The sequence below is a fragment of the Besnoitia besnoiti genome, chromosome IX (assembly GCF_002563875.1).
Source record: "Besnoitia besnoiti strain Bb-Ger1 chromosome IX, whole genome shotgun sequence".
Taxonomy (NCBI): Eukaryota; Apicomplexa; class Conoidasida; order Eucoccidiorida; family Sarcocystidae; genus Besnoitia; species Besnoitia besnoiti.
The window spans coordinates 1,074,089-1,094,513 of record NC_042364.1 but is presented as its reverse complement, the minus strand read 5'-3'; the positions used below and the strand labels follow the sequence as shown (position 1 = coordinate 1,094,513).

At 52.4% G+C, this 20,425-nt stretch overlaps 3 protein-coding genes across 3 annotated transcripts; all 3 read left to right on the top strand.

The window, feature by feature from the left end:
- Positions 1-6,119: 6,119 nt before the first annotated feature.
- BESB_013230 (uncharacterized protein) lies at positions 6,120-8,499 on the top strand (the record flags this gene model as incomplete). The annotated part of the gene is made up of 3 exons (XM_029360053.1): positions 6,120-7,025; positions 7,446-7,806; positions 8,360-8,499. The coding sequence occupies 3 exons, from the start codon at positions 6,120-6,122 to the stop codon at positions 8,497-8,499; spliced, it is 1,407 nt and encodes a 468-aa protein (XP_029216720.1).
- A 3,679-nt stretch (positions 8,500-12,178) lies between these two features.
- Positions 12,179-14,705, top strand: BESB_013220 (uncharacterized protein; the record flags this gene model as incomplete). The annotated part of the gene is made up of 4 exons (XM_029360052.1): positions 12,179-12,275; positions 13,464-13,528; positions 13,960-14,058; positions 14,415-14,705. 4 exons carry the CDS (start codon positions 12,179-12,181, stop codon positions 14,703-14,705), a joined length of 552 nt encoding a protein of 183 aa, XP_029216719.1.
- Positions 14,706-17,454: 2,749 nt separating this feature from the next.
- On the top strand, positions 17,455-19,799 carry BESB_013210 (uncharacterized protein; the record flags this gene model as incomplete). Its single annotated transcript, XM_029360051.1, has 5 exons — positions 17,455-17,467; positions 17,845-18,096; positions 18,661-18,984; positions 19,371-19,667; positions 19,732-19,799. The coding sequence occupies 5 exons, from the start codon at positions 17,455-17,457 to the stop codon at positions 19,797-19,799; spliced, it is 954 nt and encodes a 317-aa protein (XP_029216718.1).
- Positions 19,800-20,425: the final 626 nt, after the last annotated feature.

Genomic DNA, 20,425 nt, shown 5'->3' with positions numbered 1-20,425 from the left:
CTCTCGCGGTGCACAATGCGCAGGACGTTTTCGGATCGTGCTGGCACCGAGAATGCCGGGTGCGTTGTCGTTTCAAACCCGTTGCGGGTTCGCGGATGTCCTGCTCGGTCGGCTGTGACTGGTGACTCCGGTCGTCTGCGACGTCCTCCTGGCTTCGTCCTTGGCGTCTGCGTCGGCACCGGACTCAATATGAGGAATGCCGTACACAGAAGAAGCGATTGAATATGGTAGATTTCGACGGTTTAACGGAACGAATCCGTATGATTCGAGTCTCATGCCTCGGAGGGGTGCAGGGGGGGCGGGGGGTAAACGGCGGGCGGGGTCGCCCTGGCGGCGGCGACGGCCACTCGATCCAGACGACGCTGCGTGAGTGAACTCTAAAACACGACTGCAGAGCCCCGAATGTGTGCTCATGGTTGCAGTATTGCGCCACAAGAGTGGGCACCGTGTCTATGCCCCCAGAATTGCTTCATCTTGCAGGACGACGAACTCCAGCGTGGGAAGGTGAAGCTTTCACCCAAAGTCGGGGAGGTAATTCTGAGGCTGCTGACACCGGCAGGGGGTACATGAATCACGAGTATATTATTTTCGCCTGGATCTCAGTGACATAGAAGAAATGCCGGTGTGTCACAGCTGGACATGTTGCAGAAACGTTGTACCCGTATGCGCTGAAGATATCAATTTGTGCAAAATACTGGGTTGCGTGTAGCCTCAGCTAACAGTCTACTAAACCCTAAATGCTTACCACCTTCAGAAGTCATGCCGGGAGCCGTCGATCTTTCGACCAATTACAGGAACTGTTGTTGCTCCACGGGCGTCCATTTACATTTTCTCCGCAAGGTTTGTATGTGGGATCGCGATGAAGAGATTTTCCCAAGGACCTGGCATCGCCAAAAAAAGGTCTTCTGTTCTAAGCACTGTTATTTCCATGTAAATCGCAGGGAGGGTAATCCCAGAATTGTCACCGAGGTCTGAGCTTTCGGGTATCGTCAAGGCCACCGGGTGGTCCATGAGCCACGTGCACAGCTGTCGGGTGGCATTGTGTGAGCGATACAGTTCCGATCGAGCGTCTGCCTAGAGAAAAATAATGCAACCGCTCTACTCGATATGCTGGAAATATTCATACCGCACTTCCGCGGAGGCGCGATCGCAGAAGGAGCTACACCAGTCGCTTACCTGTTTTGCAATATCGTTCTCGAACGCGAAACAGCCCACGACGTCAGCACTTTCGCGGTCCGTGCCCGGCGCGCAAACCTGCGTGGAACAAAGGTCGTCCATTAGACATATCCACAAGCGACGCCTGCTCAAGCCCAACTCCATCATTATATCATAATGAAGTCCTTGCTTTTCTTGTGGAGGTGCTACTGCAGCAGATACGCGCCGCCTTTGGGCTCGACATCGTACCGGGCAAAACGAGGTGCGCCTTTCTGTTTCGCTTGCGGTACCGAATTGCAAAGGGATCACACAACTGTCGCAGACAGTGTGGCAGCATGGCAAGAAGGTCACAGGCCTCGACGGAACTGCACGTTAAAGCACGAGAGAAAGACAACGGTTGTTTTAGGAGGCGCAATTTGTGAATAGCCGATGATCCGTTACCGGGGCTTACACTGTAGGCAACTTGCGCAACACAGTGAGCTTTCAATTGCTCGAACATTCTTAGAAAGCCTGCTTGCGCATCCGAAACCACCAAAACAAACGCGACTGCCAAAATGTGCACCCTGAGGACAGACAGAATTTACGGAATGTATGACTAAGGTAAGTAAAGTATAAGCATTTGGTGGAAGTTCGTTTGCAGCGGGAGAAATGAATCTCAGATCCTGCAAGCGTCATTAACGCCCTTACGTATGTTGTTTGTGTATGCAGAAGTATGGCCTTACTCTACCAGCATGAGCCGGTATACAAGCTGCTTGTCCAGCTGCACCTTGAGCTCGTTTATGCAATCGAGCCTTTCAGTTACCTGAAAGGGAATGCATGCACCAACTCTTACAAGCAATACGCGCCGCATGCCCCGTTCATCCTCAGTTACATACATGAGGCACATTGCCGGGCCTTCTGAACAATTGGACCGAAACCGAACCGCCACTACGAGCCTTTGCTGGTGCGGTAGCAAACCCTTAAGCGCGAACCTGATGCGAAAAGTGGCAGGCGGAACGGAAGATCCGATTTCGTCTACGTTATAAAACAGTGGAGCTTGTCTGCGGCATTGTGGCCTGCCGTTGTGTGAGAATAAAATAAAGTCCCTGCGTATCCAGTCCAGTGCTCTGCCTTGGGCACTGAAACCAATCCACACTGCCCAAAACCATAACTTCGTAATCTCAGTGGTTTGCGATAGAACCTTAACACGGTGATCTTTACAAAGTTCAACCCTGAATCATAAATTCATGTGAGCATATCTATATCTTCTGCGCCAACAGGACGACTTGCTGAGGGCTGCCATGTACCAGAGCTATAGACTCAGCAGTTCACGTGAGGATGCAGGCCTTATGCTTTTTCATGTGAAATCTATACGTGGTAGTGCTGAGATGTGCACAACGCCCCGTCGTCTACCATCGTGTGCGTTGAAGCGAATGCAGCAGCACAACTGTTGTTGATGCCCCAAAGCGGCAATGCTAAAACAGCAAGGCGGTGATAAGGAGAGAAAGCGCACTCCTCTTGCTACCGCATTCAGGTGTGTACGAATAATTCGTCGGTATCGTGAGCTAGTGTACTCGAGAGAGGGAGAGTGGTGCATGAGGTAATGTGAACGATTGTCCCCTGCGCAGAAGCTTTCGGGGAAAAGAAACCGGAATAAATCGTTCATGTAGTATTTACCTCACAGGCAGCCATCATTGATTGTTCCCACCACTTTCTCTCTCTCGCTTCGGCCGCTCTTAGCAGTGCTTTCTGTCCCACCAGTACTCGATGCTGCGCATGCTGTACACATCACGAACGGGTTAAAACCACGGCAGCACTCGAGGTTTTGAGGCCCAGTTCATTCTGTTGTCCTGCAGTGCAATACATATGGCGTCCCATTTGAAGGCCAGGAGAGACGAGCGGGCTCGACAGGAGGGTACGGGTGGGCCGAGCCGGTGGGGAAGCTTACCGCGGCTTTTCGGATTCGACCTTCCAACCTGGTAATCTCCTTCTCGTGTTCTTGACTCTGAGCAAGAAGGCGCTCCTCCTGCCTGCGCTGTATGTCTGCCACCTCGCACTGGGCCTGTGCCAGTTTGGTATGCAGTCCCTTCATACCGTTTTCAAGCGTGTTGATATCGCCTTCCCTAGTTCGCAACTCCAGCGCCAGGCAGGCCTTTTCCCTATTAAGTAGCCTTGCTTCCTTTTGAAGTCGCTGAGCCTGGGGGCACGGTTCAGCCTCCAGCGTATGAATGCGAGCCATGTGGCAGCATAGTCATGTTTATTGTGGGCGTTATCTCCTAAACAGTCACCTACGAAACACGTGTCCCGTGACAGTAGGGCCTCACTCATGGGCGGGCTGAATCTTGAGCGGACGAGTGTAACAGTCTGCAGAGAAACGCCTTCACGGGTAGCGCTGTCGGCACCCTTGGAACAGATGACGTTGCAAAGATGGCTCAGGAATTCTGCCCGAAGCGTGGCGCAAAGTACGACCCATTGGTATGGATCGCTTAACTACTAAAACAAGCTCGCCACCCCTAGGCGTGAGAAAAACGTCAGAGCATCAGAAGGTGAAGTAGAGTCGCTTTTACCAGGAAGCACGGTTAACTCAAGGAAACGTATGGCCTGGAACAGGCGATTGCGTCATCCCGCGGATCATCATTGTGGTGAGAAGATATGAAGCCATCTACGACACAGTTCCGTGATTCACTGGTGCGGCGCCCCTCCTTTCGTCCCTCACCGCCTTGAGCTGGAAACTCCGGGCGTCCTCATAATGCATCATACACTTATTCATGGCCTGCAGAAATACGTGGCAGTCTCAGCTAGCGCGCCCATGCACGAGAAGGCATCCTAGGTACAACAACAGCAGGAACCTGCAGATAATACAGGCTGACGAGGATCTCCGACACGCGCGACTCTGCACGACAGCAGCTGGGAGCGGCAACTCGCCGCAGTGGTCTTCCGATCTTACATGTGTAGCGATGTACCTCGGAGTTGCGTCGTCGCTCATCCTCCTGCTCTTTCAGAAAGCTCTTGAGGTGGGAAACCGCTTCCGATAGCTCAGCCACCTCTCTCACAAGATGGCGGTTCGTCTCTTTGGCTTCATCAAGTTGCCTCCATATACCACTCGTCAATCGGTGTTGCTTGCCCCGCCCGCAAGGGGGTGTTTCCGATGTGGTTCGATCAGGCCTTGTTGGTATCCCATCTGCCGCACGGCGGCAGCTACCATCATTTGGCTTTCCTCGAGAACACTCTTCTCTTCTTATTTCTAATTCAGTGCGAAGGTGAGCGATGATGCGGTTTGCCACATCTCGTTGCTTGGTGAGCCATTCCAATTCGCTTTGTTGCTGCACCACAATCGATTTTGTGCAGTGGAGGCTGGCCTGTATGGCGAGCAGCGCAAAGTCGCGTTGCTCGATTTCGGCTTGCCGGAGATGCAGCTGATGTCGTAGCTCAGATAACGGCAAATCTGACTGGTTTTCTTTTGCTGTGGCCTGATTCTTGGGGGGCAGCGGACCGGGGTATGGATCTGATTTGCAATCCATGGTGACACGCCAGTTCGCGTTGAGAGCGTCTTGGGTCTTATGGCAAAGAGAGGACAGCAACGCTGGTAGCAGCTGGCCCCCGTCACAGGGTTTTCGCTCGACAGGGTGCGCCAACGGTACTAGCAGACGCTCCTAACTTATTCCAGCGCGAACGACAGGAGGTTGTCAATTGCTGCATGTGGTATAAACGTTAGTCAGCAAATCCGCTACCCCGGGGGGACGCAGCTGCCAGCTGAGGAGCTGACACATGTAGGAAATCCCCTACATGTGTGGGGTCGGCGAGCATATGCACGCCAGTTTCACTGAAAGTCATCATAGTCGTGACGAAATATGCGGAGCGTATCCGGTGAAGTCCGCGGGGGGGAAGTACACAGCCAAAATAGTAGTGAAAGAGGCATACCCATGATCGCATCTTTCGTTCCAGTGTCACGCTTCTGTAGCTCACAATTTACACCTGTCTTCCCTACATTTGCCGCCCGAGATAGCCTCTATCAATCACGGGAAAGCACCACGTCCGCCCGGCCCGGTATATTCACACCTTCGGAATAGTAAATCCTCTACTCGTGCACACAACGCACCACAGATATACACAGCAAACACTATAACATTTTCCGTAATCGGGTTGAGCCAGAATGCGGCTCAAATCAGATTGCCGTGTTCCGATCTAAGAGGTCGGATAAACGCTGCAGGTATACAGCCGTTCAGGCACTGAGACACGAACTATCCCTGTACGCGGGGCTGCCGAGCTTTGCTAGACGTTGGCGAAAACATCCACGTCGGCTTCTCCTCTCGAGCAGGGAGAACAGGAACGGCACACCGCCGTAGGGAATGTTTCCAGGCACGCGAGCCACACGTCAATAGATACACCCAACGGGAATGCACGATGCTGACCAAACGTGTGAGAAGCAGTCAATAAATTTCGATTTAAACATGGATACAGCAACAACGGAGTGTGTACGCAAGAAACCTTGAATGAGCGTGGTTGCATACCGCTGAGCGGCAGTACCACTATGAGAGGAAGTTAGACTCCTATTGACAACGTGAAGTTTGTCTTTCAATCGCTTCTCAGGAAGAGCAAAGTGAACAAAAGTCTTTTATGAGGAGGACGGATGCAAGACCCCGCTATCGCTTAGATATCTTACCACAAGAACGAGCGACAGAGGGGTTCAACTGTAACAGAAGTTACGTCCCAGCTACCGCTGTTATGGGCAGCCTCTGTTGCTCTGTGGGGGACCCCCGTGCGTGCTGAGCGCCGACGTCATAGCCTACAGCACAAATGGACCACATATCGTGGGCCTCATGGCTAGCTCTCCTAACTTCTTTGCCCGTGCTGTCGACTTCAGCTGATTGTATGGTATGTGGTGTTCTCCTGCATTTGGTCCTCTCTTCCAACCAGCATCACATCTTGAATCGGCGGCACTTCTCATTTTTTCGCGCTGCTTTTTTTTCTCATTTCGTGTGCAAATGCCAGCTTCCTCCCAGGCCAGGAATGCCGACCGTCCGCTGGTCGTGCTATGGATTGGTTTGCTAATTGTTCCTCTGCATATGAATGTGTCGTGCACGTTGTTGGGAAGGGCCATTGAAACGGCAAGCATCGTCGCGGGCGATCTGGTCCGACCTCACCTGGGCGCCCTTGCAGCTGCTGTTAGCGCCCCGCTCTACCACGAGGGCGCCGAGGCATCGCAGATGCCGTCTTCCAGTACTGATTGGCAAGAAGAGCCGGGCGATCAAATGCACGTTCATTCGCCTATCTCGTTCGATCAAGATAATCTCCGTGGGGCTGTATTAATTCAGCAGGCACCGATTGCGCCTGGGCTACAGCAAGACGACGCTGCAGAAGTCGCTTGGCAAGCAGGTCACACACCCTCTTCGTTTGTGCCAGAGCGTCCCCCGCCCTCTGCAACACTTATTCTGGGGGTGCTGAGAGAGACTCTTTCTGCTGCTGGTGCCGTCTTCCAGCGACCACGCGCTGGCGGAAGGGCAGGGGTCGAGAGCAGCATGCTTCCGGCAGAACACGGAACGAGTCCCACCAGTCACAGTCCCCATGCCCAGAAAGCTGCTGGTGACCAACGCTTTACGAACACAGTGGGAGATACATTCCCTCCAGCCCCAAAAGCTCTGCGATCAGCTGCGCTGGAGCACGGGGAACAAACAGAGGTCTTCACTCAAGAACCAGGACAACCACCAGGGCCTGTGCTCAAAGCTGTGATGCCTGCAGGCGACAGAAACACTGCTGCAAACGACGTGATGACGGGCGGAACCGATATGAGCAGACTCCGAGAGGCGACACTAAAGCAACTGTGGAACGAAGTTGAGGAATCCGTAGCAATGAAAAAGACCACACTTGGGAACGACGCTCCTGACGGCAACGTACGCTAAGCGACTTTCCTCGAAAAAACCAGATGCCGAGTAGACGCTGTATGCAGACCAGTGAAGGAGGCACGATTCGAAGTGATGTCACATAGTTGCCAGCGTAGCAGCTTGAGTCACAGAGGGCCAACACCATTGGCTTGCCCGCCTAATGCGGAGCGTGGTGTTACATCGAGTCCACTTGGTACGGGGACGTAAAACAGGCACAGTAAAGGGAAGGCCATACCACTATCGACACACAAACGGTTGGGATTCGACTGCGAAAAGTACCGCCAAGGTATGCAATTTGTTAAGTTAAACGCCTCCCAGCTATGTGGGCATGCCAAGGCAGCGCTTACCCACAGCCCAAATCAACCACTAGTGGCTCATCCGCAGTTTCTTGTGGTTCGCTTGGGCGGGGTGATTTTCACCTGCTTGCAGGAAGGCAGAGCACCCGAAGGTTTGCTGCCAGTCCTCTTCAATGCAGACGTAGCAAATGCTGCCGCAGCTGGAGTCATGATTGAGTGCAAGAACCCTATAGTCTCTGGTGTTGTGGGAGAGTCCATCACTTTGGATCTTCGAGGTCTTAATAACGATATTTACCAGTTGTTTCTTTCTGGCATCACATCAAGCACGCAAGATGTCGAACTCGATGTCTGGAACTCTGCCGGCATTCAGTACCAGCACGAAGCAAGTGTTGAGTGCCAAGAGGCGGGTGTGTTCAAACTGAAGTTCTTCATTGCTGGCAAGCATAGATATGGCATCGTACCAAAGCTTATCTACTTCTGTCCTGCCACCATTGGTACGCAGCTGATTCCCCTACAGAGACCTTCCAGCCGTCGCTCTTTAGCAGTTCTTACGTTGACTGAAATCTTTATTGAAGCACACGGGAGTAAACGTTTCTCATAATGATTCACCTCGGACCGCCTCCCGCGCGGTCGGAATTCGCCTCTTTTGTGACATCTGGTGGCACATGGAGTGTGCTTGTGATAAGTCGTTGGACAGGTAGTCACGTCGCTTCTTGCTCTGTATTCAGCTGCTTTCCCTTTTAACAAAAAGTTCGTAGCCAATTACGTTTGCCGTCCAGCGAGTCTTCTTGAACCAAATCCTACCCGGTCGTGTGTTGAGCTCGTAGCAGTGTTACACACGTTACACACGTCTGTTGTTCCAGGACAGGGTGAACCAGGTCAAATGTCGCTTCCATTTGTGATGCAGTGAAGGCGGTGGCTGTCCTGTCGCTTCCACTGGTCTCATATGAAAGATACAGAGAAAGCTGGTTTGCTCTGCAGATGTGTTCTGGACAGGGAAAGCGCCGGCCCATGATGGTATTGTGATCTTGTTCGTTGTTTCTGCAGTGTGCTCGCAGCACCTAGCGTGGAAGGCTCCCTCAATTGGGCATCTTTTTAACGAGGACTGGATGTACTTTCAAACACCACTCAGCAGCCAGCATCGGTCACGAAATGATACGCACCTCCCCTTCGGCATACTCTTGTGACAAAGCCCTACAGAAATTGCCCTCCTCCTTTCCCGGGGCTCACACGTTTGTGTCTGGGAATGATCAAACCAAATCAGTGAGCAGACAATGACGCATGTATGACCTGCTATGTTTCGACTTTTTCTTCACGTTCAATGTATCGCAGCGGATTGTACTGCATCATGCTTTTCAGTTAAAGTTCAAAACTCAACTCCGGGCTTCATTCACACATCGGAAGCTGCTACAGTTGTCCAGCATTCAAATTGCCCGAATGTGCTGCGCAATGAGATGTGTGTCTGTGCCAAAAGCGCACATGAAGCAAAAACATACAATTGAACGCGCCGCTGCGACGTGTTCCACCCGGCAAGCAGAGATACGAGTTTGGAGATGATGAAATCCGCATCAAGCACTCAGCAGTAATAGTGATTCACGATAGTAAATATGGAGAGGCGCGGTTTGTCTCCGTCCACAAAAGTGTCTACCTTGCGTCTCGGTGACGCTGCTTAGCAACGATGGATGGGAACGCGGATATTTTCGCCAAGAGACTGAAACGAACAGCGGGCACGTCTGCCTTCTGTCTAAACTCCAAGCATTTTTGCCGCCTTTCGTTGGGTCGCACGATGATCTCAGGCCCCCTGGACATCAGTTTGCCGTCATTCACGCAGGTTTCTCGCGCTGCAGTGTTGGAAAAGGGCCTTTCAATCCCAAGCCCACGCTTGAGGCGATTCGGAACGGCAGAGGCACTGCGATGCAAGCAACTTTCGCCCGGCACTCTTTACTAGAACTTGCACGTGTCAAGCACGAGCTGCCCCCCGCTTTCCGCGACACACGAGAGCACTTGAGTGGCCGAAAATCTAGCCTCGCGGCTGTAGGGTTCCTCTCCCACTGGAATTTTTGAGTAAACGGATGTCCGGTACTGCCGCCGTGTATTGCACTTGCGGACGAGGTACTGCGTATTCATACCTTCTTAGCAAAGCGCGCTCTGTGCCTTCCAATCGCACCAAAGGCACACTATATCACAAATGCCTTTGATGGTTGAGCCTAATAAGCCCCAAAAAGAAGCTTTCACAGAGAGGACGGTTAGCCGGCTACGTGATACAACGCTGTTTGCGCAAGTCGTACATCTTGAAATAAGAATCGCGTACCGAAGCTATTGAACGCATCATCATCTAGAGACCCATCATCTGGAACTGTTGCGCCCAGAGAAAGCGTCCATGCTGAACAAAATGTGTGAACAAATGTATGTCTGCCTATAGTTTTGAACGAGACCTGAATCGAGGCTTGTGATGCTCTCCGCCCCGTGCCGATGAGTTGGCAACACAGGGGTGCTCCAGCAGCAAACGCGAGACAGCTAAATTGCATGCCTGCCGCGGAAGACACAGCAAATGCGTCGCCATTTTTTACTTTTATGTGGCAACGCCGTTACATCCCACTTTGAGTTTCGCAACTTTACGAGTCATTCAGGCTGGGCTGCGGCTCCTGAAAGCGTTTTTCGCAACCGTTTCTGTGAACCGGAACACACACTTCTCGTTGCGTCGCTATGCTGTATCCACAACAAGACGCATGCAACAGATATGAGTTTTTTTCACAGACCGAAAAAGCGCCTTTTCCCTCTCAGCCGTGTCTTTGTCGGCTCACCAAATATCAACCAGTGATTATTTTGTTTTGCGGGCAAAGAGTTGTGTGGCTGTCGGCAGCTGCTTTTGGGGTAGATGCGTTCCATGGGTTATAGTGACGAGGCGTCACTGTTCATGTAATTGATAGCTCCATCACTTACGTCTGTTGTCTTTTCTGTGGCCGCACCGCAATGCCCATTCCAAATATATAGACTTTCTTCTGGTTTTTTCTTTCTGCTGAGGCGTGTCTGGCGTCAAGGTGTGCCCTTCAGTGGATGTGACGAAGGGTGGTGTTCCTGCTCCGTTTTTTGTGGCTCTGCTTTGTTTCTATGGAGGCGTCTGCCGCCGACAGTTCTGTTAGCGCCTCCGCTGAGAGGCTTCGGCTTCGGGCTCAAGCTCGTCAGCGGCGGCTGTTGGGTGCGGAGTCAGTCCGGCGTTTGCAGGTGGTCACTGGAGGCCCACTTCCGCGGAGTGACTCGGCAAGCGGCAGGAATCGCGAAGAACTTGTGATAAATGCAAACGGTGCGCGTTGTCCTGATGCAGGATTGCATCGTATATCGAATCAAGGGAGGAGGAAGCCTTCCTTCACAGACTTGGCGACCTCGGAACTTCAGTGCGATGCAAGACCACGCCAAGAGCCAGTGCCCGCGCACAATGGTGAAACCGTGTCTTCAGGGAGTGTAGTGGAAAGCGTGATTGCAGAAGGTAGCGGGAATGGTGTGCCATATTTGTGCGCGTCGCCTGAAAGAACTGTCGAGGGACGGAGAAATCAGATTGCAGTAGCCGAGGGTCCGCCGCACAGTCCGTCAGGGAACAGCGATCATTCTAGCGCATCTGTTTGCCCCCTTGACCCATTGATTATTCCGTCTGGCTCTTCAGATAAGTCTCGAACCCCGGATGCAGCGGGTAATTTTCTTCCACGCCATATGTCCGTGGCATGCACAGACGCTGTACCCTCCCAAGGTTCTGCCCCACTTGAGCCTGGGACGGTTCGAAACCCCGTCGGCTCTAGGGGCAATGCATCGGGCCGCTGCCGTCCACGGGCGTTGCTTTTGAAGTATGTGCATGTTGGGTGGGAGCTTTTCTGTAATCTCGCGTATTCAGTTGGCGCCAGATGGATTAGGCGTTTGACGAAGTTGGAGAAGCACTTGCCGACTCTTTGGTGGTTGCATCACTTACACCTTTTTCTGGCGGCGACGGCGTCGGCTATTCTGTCTCAGCCACCCTCCAGCTACTCTATAGTCGGGCCTTCACTTCTGGAGCCCGCTTCGAAGACGACAAGAAGGGAGCATACTGAAACTACGTACCTGACCCCGTGGCACTCAATGGCAGTCGTGCTAGCTGAAGGACTGAGGCGCGCGCTCACGCTTGCGATGTATCAACCGCTTCTGTGGGTGCTCACTCTTACTATTTTCTTGCTTGTTGTTGAGCACAGTAGAGAGCTTTATCGCTGGTTCGAACGCAAACAATGCATTCAGAACGAGAGGGCATGGCAATGTCAACAGCAGAGGGCTGCTCAGCCAGAACGGGAGGCGTCTACAGCAACGGAAGAAACAGCGGACGGAACACACTCGCCCAGTCAGAAGGAGGAGGATCCAGAGTTCCTGCCACGTCTATTCGTCTGGGTATCCCACGTATCGCTTGTCATGAAGTGGAGTTCAGTGTTCGTACAAATAATGCGTCAGGTTGCTGTGTTTGTTGCGGTTTCCAGCTGCATGCTCTACGGTTTTGCGTGGCTTGCCTCCTCTCTCGGTTGCTCGGCACTTGGTGATTCGTAGTGGTCATTGCTTATCAAGGGAAGCCACAGAACCATTCCGACTACCATTGTGGCGAACGTGTTTTCCAGTTGCGAGACATGTTTTCTCCGGCGCAGGTACTGACGCCCTCAACAACGACTGTCACTCTACAGCGTTACATATCCTACTGATCTCCTGTCCGCAGCGAAAGCGGTCTTAGTGGATGTGCCTGCACACGACAAGTTGCGTGTCGGCTTTCCGCTGTGTAGACTTGATATTTTCCACATCGCGTTGTCCGGGATACATACCTTATTGGAGTGGTTTGGTGTCACTCTTGTGCGGGGGCATATGACACGGCTGTATCTTGACAATGTATGGAGACATGATTCGCCAAGACTCACCCTGTACGAAAGTGTCGCTTTTGAAGACCCTCTACCGAGTTACAGTAAGACGCTTGCTACCTCTAGACTCTACAGTGTGGCTGCAGCAGTCATTTCTTCCCTCCGACCGCTAACCGATCACCGTGAATGCGCTGCAGCAGGTACCGCACAGTGGCAAAAAGCTGTGACAGAGGTGCGCAGAAACCCCTCAATTCCTTGAATTAGTAGTCGCCTTCCGGGCTATACATATACCGTTATAGCCACAGCCGTAGACAGCCCTTTCCTTCAGCTCTCTAGTAAGGGGTGTTCTACAGAAGCTCTATTAAAAATTGCTGGCAGCTGCATTTCGGATGCCAGCAAGCAACGCAGGGTTTTTCCGTTTCTCCGCTTGTGGCGGGCTCGTTTTATATGACAACGGACTAGAAGGGGGCATGGTTCGACCAGGGATACTGTGTGATGCGTATCACAGTTGTCTGATTTCCTCGGCTGCGACGCAACAGCCCCCCCCCCCCCCACCCCGACCTATCTTACACCCAAGATCTTAGTTCCGTCCTTTGGAAGACCGGCGCTGTATTCGAAGCGTAGATCGCGTGACCGCGTGCTCGAGAAATATGTCTCCCGAACGCGAACAGCAATCCTATTTTGGTCGAAAGGAGCTGCCACTCAATGCATTCACAAGAGGCGTTGCGACGGTGCGATAGTATATCAGTTGATATGCCTTTTCACTAGATGCAGTTAGTTGCTCTCTCGGGAAGTACACAGCAGATCCAGACTACGACTGGTGTTTCAATAAGCAAAAGACGCCATATTACGCCTGCGCCGCTGTTCATGTGGTGGAGACGTCCCGGAGGTTTGTCGCCGCACGCTGACAGCCCGGGTACATAAAACAGCTGAAAGTTCTGGAATCAATTCATGCTCGATTTGAGCTCTGTTGGGATGATGAAGGACCACCAGGAAGGAAGTCGTTGATTCACAGCCCTGAGAGGAGAGAAATGTGACCCCGCTTAAGATCACGCCGCGTCAGCTACTGTCCCCGTCACCGTTCAGAGCGGCGCACCGCGTGTGGTGCATGCTACATTCCTGCAGACGACGCCTGGTCAGAGTTGTATGGCTGAAGTGCCTACAGTCATCAGCGACGCGATCCATATGTAATGGGTGAAGTCTCGCCCTGCCACGCGAATGTTAGTAAATAGCCACACAATTGCGAACTGCTTTGGACGGTCAATATAGTACCTTATGCGCCCCTGCTGTAGGTTTGGGACCTCGGAAGCGTGTTCTCGAAACGCGTCTCGAAGAAGACGCAGTCATCCCATGTGTGGTGAGCAGTTAAGGTCTCTGCCCAGCATCTCTGATTTCACGGGCATTGAATGTGTCCATGATGTAGATACGGCGGTCTGAGTGGGTTCCATGATTGGCATTGGCCTGCGTGGTTTAGATTGAGTGCAGCGCGGTCAGTTCGTGTCAATCGGAACGTCTCTGTGTGACTTCAATTCCGACCGGTTCGTGTGCAGGGCGGGGAGGCTAGGGGAAGTCTGGCATCGGTGACAGGCAGGATGCGGATGCGCAGTGAACGACCGCTTGAACGACGATGCGTCAAGCTCTTTGTTCACCCACGTGGCAACTGGTGGTTTCGCGATACGGCGGTGCCGTCTTCGCGATACGGCAGTGTTGTCTGCACGCTGCGGCCTATGCGTAGGGTGCCAGAAAAAGCGTGTTTTTTTATGTGCCGTGTTCTGTGTTCTGCTTCAGAGAGAATTCGGAGGACCTCTCTACTGCCCGTTTGCCGCGCTCCGAGTGTGCGAGTGGGTCCATTTCAACATGTGCGGACCAGAAAATTGTTGTTGCGGGGTAAGATGCAGACTTTTGGCGTATGCTTCGGAGCTGTTCAGGTGCGGAGCGCCACTAGCCTGGCGAGTGCTGCCCTCAGCATATCGGATAGCATGATTGGTGAGAGCGACTGCACATGTCGCTTTCGATTCACGCACGGATGTGTTCGGTTCTCCGCAAGCATTCCAGTGCGTCCGGGAGGGGATACAGTCGGGCTTGAGAGGAAGCGCGTTCGCGTCGCAGGATCGGGATGGTGACGCGTTTTGTTAAACCCCTCTTATTTTTGCGGGCCTTGAAACTATGCGAGACACGCAGGCCTCTTCGTGTGTGTTGCCCTCTCTATAACATGCGTTGTCTTGTGTGTTTTCAAACTTTAGGTTCCCCGGCCGGCAAATCCAGAGGAGTCGAGAATGCTTCTTGTTGGAGGCATTGTCAATATCGTGTTCCCCCTTGGAATTGGGACACTGGTTGCCGGCTGCTCTATGAATAATGCACAGCTTATAAAGTCAGGAACCTTCCAGCTCATTTGCTCGCTACTGATTTTTGGCTCGATCTGGAGTTTCATATTTGGCATTTTGATGGTCGTCGCAAGTGTTCAGGCATCGACGTCGGGTGAGGCCGCGCCCGCTGCACCTTCAGGTGCAGCCTCATCGACACCAGCATCGTAATTCGCTGCCCAGGCGACGCAGCCGTACTGCAGTGGATCTGACCGAATCGTCGCTTCAGAGATGGGGAGAAATTGGCGCCTCCACGTGGCACTGCAGAAGCTAGGGTCGGGCTTCTGGCATTTGTATTCTCCAAATAAGAATTTGGATGCATACAGCTGCCGTGAACAAGCTGCCCCCGATACGCTTAGGATTCGGCGTCAGAAGAATTCTCAAGTGTGGTGCCGTGAACATGCTTCCTTAGGGGATCAATCTGAATCCGAGCATACGCCAGCCTTCGTCCACATTTCGCATTGTTTGTTCAATTAGTTCTGCAATCTCCATGTTGGTTCCGCAGCTGCATGTGCCGCGACGCTCTCCTACACAACAGAGCAACGCTTTTACACCGAGTATCTACGTGTCGTTGTTGAGGGAACGGTGCCGCAGGCGTGGGCGTCGAACAGAGCGAAGTCAGCCGTCTCATGGATGACAAGTCATCCTGAACACGCTCTCCGCGGGGGTGTGAGGGACGAAGGACAACAGATTAGTTGCTAGCAATGTGAAGGCGTGGTGCATATGTGGAACTGTGGTAGGCGAAATAGAAGATGAGGTACCCTGGGAAAATCCCCCTTAGTAGTTCAAAATTTCGCCTTCAGTGCCGCAGCACTCACTGACTAGTTCTGGAGCGAGGGGGGCGCTGCGTTTGCGCGTCTGCCCCTCAGGTAACAGGTGCGTCCGCTCCCCATGCGCCGTCTCAGTTCCTTACCCAAGGCAGCAAAAGTATAAGAAGTGCCACTCAACCGAGGGAACTGCTGCTGATATGCCGACAGATGAAAGACACTGTTCACATTTACTGCCAGTCACGTTGGGCAGGCTTGAGAAGCTCAGTGCCCACATGACTGTGGCGATCTATCTGTAGATACGCAAGCAAGGGATAGCCGGCTCTCTCTCATTATTGCCATGGGGTCCTCTACAAAATGGCAAGCTGACGAGGCGATTTGCGCTTGCTGAGCAAGACCTTCAAAGCTAATCCATAGTAGCATGAGTGGCATGCGTTTGTACATCAACTTATTAAACGGTGCTTCACTAAACCGTGCCCAATTGTCTGGCTTCATGGCTCCACGATACAATGCCTCAAATGCTTTTGATAGACGGGCGGGAACTAGGGAATCGTAGTGTAGCAGAAACAAGGGAAACTGCCCTGCGCGCATCGGACTGCTGGATAGCCTCACGTATTCACGAGAAATAGTGGTTCGCAGCTGAGAGCTGCACGTCGGTTTTTGCGCACACGCTCATTAGGAAACCCGGCAGGTGCAACGTACAAACAAGCAAAGTGCGTCGGCTCCAGGATCGGTACAAGAGAGAAGCGGCGTACAGACATCGTACGTTCACCGCTGCTAGTGCCGTGGCGACTGGTGAATCCCCGGAAGCGGTGTTCACAGAACAGCCTTGTGTGCGTCTCTCGATCATATGTTGAACTATTAACCGGATGTAGGTGAGACGGCAGTGCCTGATAGCTCATTGTGCCACACACATGGGTTCCCGTTCGGCTTCAGAACGGTTCGCATAGACTCGTACTCTACCCTCGCATGTCTCCTAGAACCTTTGGCAGCACTGTTGATCATACTCATGTAAGGTCACAGCACCTGCACGAGCCAGCCTCGTCGAGGCGTTTCAATGTTGTGTTTTTTTGGGAGGTGTCTGTCTCGCATCTCCAGCGGCGTCGCCAGTTTTGCGGTTGGCTGCCGGTTCATGACCGACAAGCTGAATCTTCAGCTTCATGAGTCGCGCGCGTAGGCTTAGCTGACACCCCTCACCGCCCCCCCCCCCGCCCATGGTACACCCCATGCGATTCCCGACCAGTAAAAATGTGTGTAACATGCCACCGAGGTCACGAGGCATCATCCGTCCTTGTCGCGTCATCGCTTTTAGCGTCGTAAACTGGGAAAGTGCGTCGCAATGAAATCCGTCTACAACGCGTTGGAGTGAATGAAAAGAAACCCCCTACCAAATGTGGAGCTAGCCTAAAGAGAACTCATGGCCGAACATACTTTTCTCTGCATTCGAAGAAACGTGGGCAGTGATGGGCCACCGCAACCGTCGCGAGGAAGTCACCCGAGGGATGCTCACTTTGGGCGTCGCTAACAGTGTCTGAGGCCCTCCAAGGCATGCAGAATGGCACCCAAAGCTATAACCAATTGTTTTACTATGGCTCGAGATGCGTCCTTCTGTTTACCGTCTGCAATTGCGTGATTTCCTCGCCATGGAGCTGGTCTCGGTTCTGCAATACAAACGCCGTTCCATATATGTTCTTGTTCTTATTTCCGCCCTCCTTCCCGTTGCGACCGCCTCCGCCACTTTGGGGGCCCCTCCACAAGTCAGGACAAACGTTGGGCAACGAAGAGGCTTGGGTCACGTGATCCACCGGCTCTGGCATTCACCGGTCGCCACTCGGAAGCACTGGACGGCTCGTGTATCCGCTTTTCAAAGTCCTCAGGAACCACCACCCGACGTAACATATAACCTGGTCTTCACAGACAAGAAAGCACTACAAGACGCGGGGGTCACTGTTCCAAACCACAACGGTGGGGCCGTTCCTCCCTCTGTTTTTGTGAATGAGGTCGCCCTTCCACTGCTCCCATCATTAGCGACATCTCACGGACTGGAGCGCATGAGGAAGGCCCTGCAGAAAAAAGGGTTTCGACTGCCAGCCACGCAGGAATACATTCTTTTCAGGCGCGACGCCGTAGAAGCAAGCTCATTTGTTTACGGCATGTGCACTACGGGTAGGTATGAGCTCTGCCTGCGGCCAGTTAGTCGACGAGCATCAACAGGGCAGATCCCGGTGATAGTGTCTCCACTCCGTTGAGCGCGGTGACACGTATCGTTTTTTTTGTCAGTTGTCTCGTATTCTCATGAGCTTGCCATCGTCGTTGACAGCGAGAGAGTCTCCCTTCGCGGACTGCCCACCACCACCGAGCTTCGCGGAATCATGCACAGCAGTTCAGTAGAAGGCATCTGTAGATCAGTAAAGAACTGTTGCCTTGTTCCCGGTATACAGCATTGCCGCGGTGGCAATAACGCCCTAAGCAACACTAGCTGGGCTGTTCATGTCGTGTCAATGCTTGTTTTTGGTTTTTTGTGGTGCTATTTATTCTTGCAGGAGGACTGTTTACGGTCGTTACTGTGCAGGGGGTACGATCGGACGACGATCGAAGTACCGTGACCTTTCAGAGCATGAATCCCGACACGAGAGGTGTAGCAGGCGCGCCGTTTGAGCTAGCCACGGCTCATCTGAACGTAGAAGCCCCTCAGGAACTTGTCCCCGGGGACAAAGGGGTCCTCGCTTGCCTTGCTCCAGGCTTCGCACCCCAGTATTTCAGCGACCGGAAAGTGAAAGCGTCCCGTCTCCCAGGTGAGCCGCCAAGAGCGGCTTGGGGCCTTCGGTGTTGTTTTGCGTACATACTGCGCGTCTGCAACCACCGTGTGGCTTTCTAGACAGACTCTGTATGGACATATAATCACTTCGCGCTTGACGTTCAAGAAGTGATTAACTGCTGAGCGCGCTCTAGTCCCCTAGATGTTTTCGAGGAAAAAAGCGGTATCACACTGCTGTGGAAACAGGCAACGGCGACAACACAGCCTCAATAGGTTTTGTGCTTCGTTGCCGTGTTGCTTATATATATATTTTTATATGTATATTTATATACATATATAATGCTTGGAAAAAATACATGTGCCCAAGGACCCGGATTGCTTTACTAGGCTTCTGTTTCGTTATTTCTTTGTTTTCCGTCTATGTCTGGTTGGCTGCAAATATTCACAGAATCATGCGTCAGGTGGAGTGGCCGAATATTGCGTTATGTTCGTTCATCGCCCGTAGTCACAAAGCATCCTTAATTCTTGTCTACTGCTGCTAAAACAACCCGGACACCGCTATTCTGTTTTTATTTTATATGCTACTGTTTGCCTACGCAAGTCTTCACGCCTGAACCATTCTCAATCCCGGTCGAAGTTAAGGAAGCTGCGATTTCGGAGTCTGACAACGCAGGCGTCTCAATAGTCACAGTTCGATTAGCTGTGACAGGAGAGGAGGAACGACCTGACGTTCTTTCTTGTCTTCATATAGCTAGAGGAGAGACCTTTACGTTCGTCGGTACCATCACGGGGCCGAAGCTAACACAAGCTGCCTTTGCCCTACAAGCATTCGGGGAGCAGAGCTCCTGGGTGTTGGAGCGCGCAGCCTCTGGAGAGCCGGTCACGCTATCATGCCGCGCTCTCAATTGGCTGTCGGAGTGGAAAGGTGAGTTTGTGAACCATCTTGTTCGCTGAGAGCTTCATTCGCTCGGGTGTTTACTTGCTGGACGCAGTCACGTTCTTTCAGTAATCTGACAATCTAGCGCGTAGTTTATGCCGGGATTGGCGGCCGCTCATATCTCTGGGCTTGCGTGTGGAGCTATCCAACGCTGTCATCCAACGTAGACGTAACTTGACCAGGGATACCAGCACACTTCTGAGCATCCCTGCATATCATTTTCTGTGTTTCACTGAAACGCATATATATATATATATATATATATATATATATATATATATATATATATATATATATATATATACCTGTCAAAGATATTTTATGCCCCGTGAGTATCTTTGCTTTTGTGGCTATTCCCCGCTTGTTTTGTGCAGACGCTGTTGAGAAGGAGGCGGAAACGTTGACGAAAAAAGTGACTGAGTCAACGGTGCTCCTCGTTGGGGCTCTCGTAGGAGCAGCCAGCCTTCTCCGATTCGCTGGTGTTAAGGATGTTTTGAGATTGCCTGCAGCGGACGGCCCGGGGCCACATCATGACAGTAGTATTGATACGCCGGATAGCAACCATGAAGATTTGCATTTCGACGCTGAGCATTATTATGTACAGAGGGGGCAGAAATTCAAGAATAACGAGGAAAGTGCTGAAAAAGAAGAAATCTCGGTACCGAGTGAAGGTGAGCAGTGGAGGCTGGCCAGTGAGGGCGAGAGGAGGCAGTCGGTGACCCCCGCTTCCCTCAGGCAAGTGTTTTCTTCTGAAAGCTCAAAGGATTCCTCTACCAGGCTGGGCCTCTTGGGAACAAGAATGACCTCACAACGCAGTGTCGGCGGGACGGACACCGACACCGAGGCAGAGGCGGCCTCAAAGACTAACGCATTTGCCGCCACGAACCGCCGAGGTATCTTGGCAAGCATCGGCAGCGTTCTCTTTGGTGTTGGAGCCGTGACAGCATTGCTGTATAGAACGTTTAAACTGGCTTTTGGAACATCATATCTACGCCGCAGCATCGATGAGCACGTGGAGGTCGCTGTTGTGAAAGGCGGTCAGCGGCCACCATCTCAAAGAAGGGTACTCGTTTTCCTCGTGAATGCATGATTCGTGCGTCTGGCAGCGAAGGCGCAGGCGAGTGGGAAGCTAGGAAAGATGTTGCTCCTGTGTAGCACGACGCCCAACGCTGAGGAGTTGAGGCATTACATTGACAGCAGGGCCTGCGGGCCCGGCCTAGTTTCGGCGGCGTTTTTTTCAGTTCTGTACAGTGGAACTCATGTTTCTGCATGACGGAACCGCCAACACACGCAATGACCAAGGTGTTTTAGTTTTCAGTGCCTGAGAAATCGCGTACAAACTCCAATCAAGATCAAGCTGAGCACAATGGGTATCTTGGGAGCGGCGACGAGGGGAGGGGTAGAATGTCTAAAACAACGAGGCAGATCG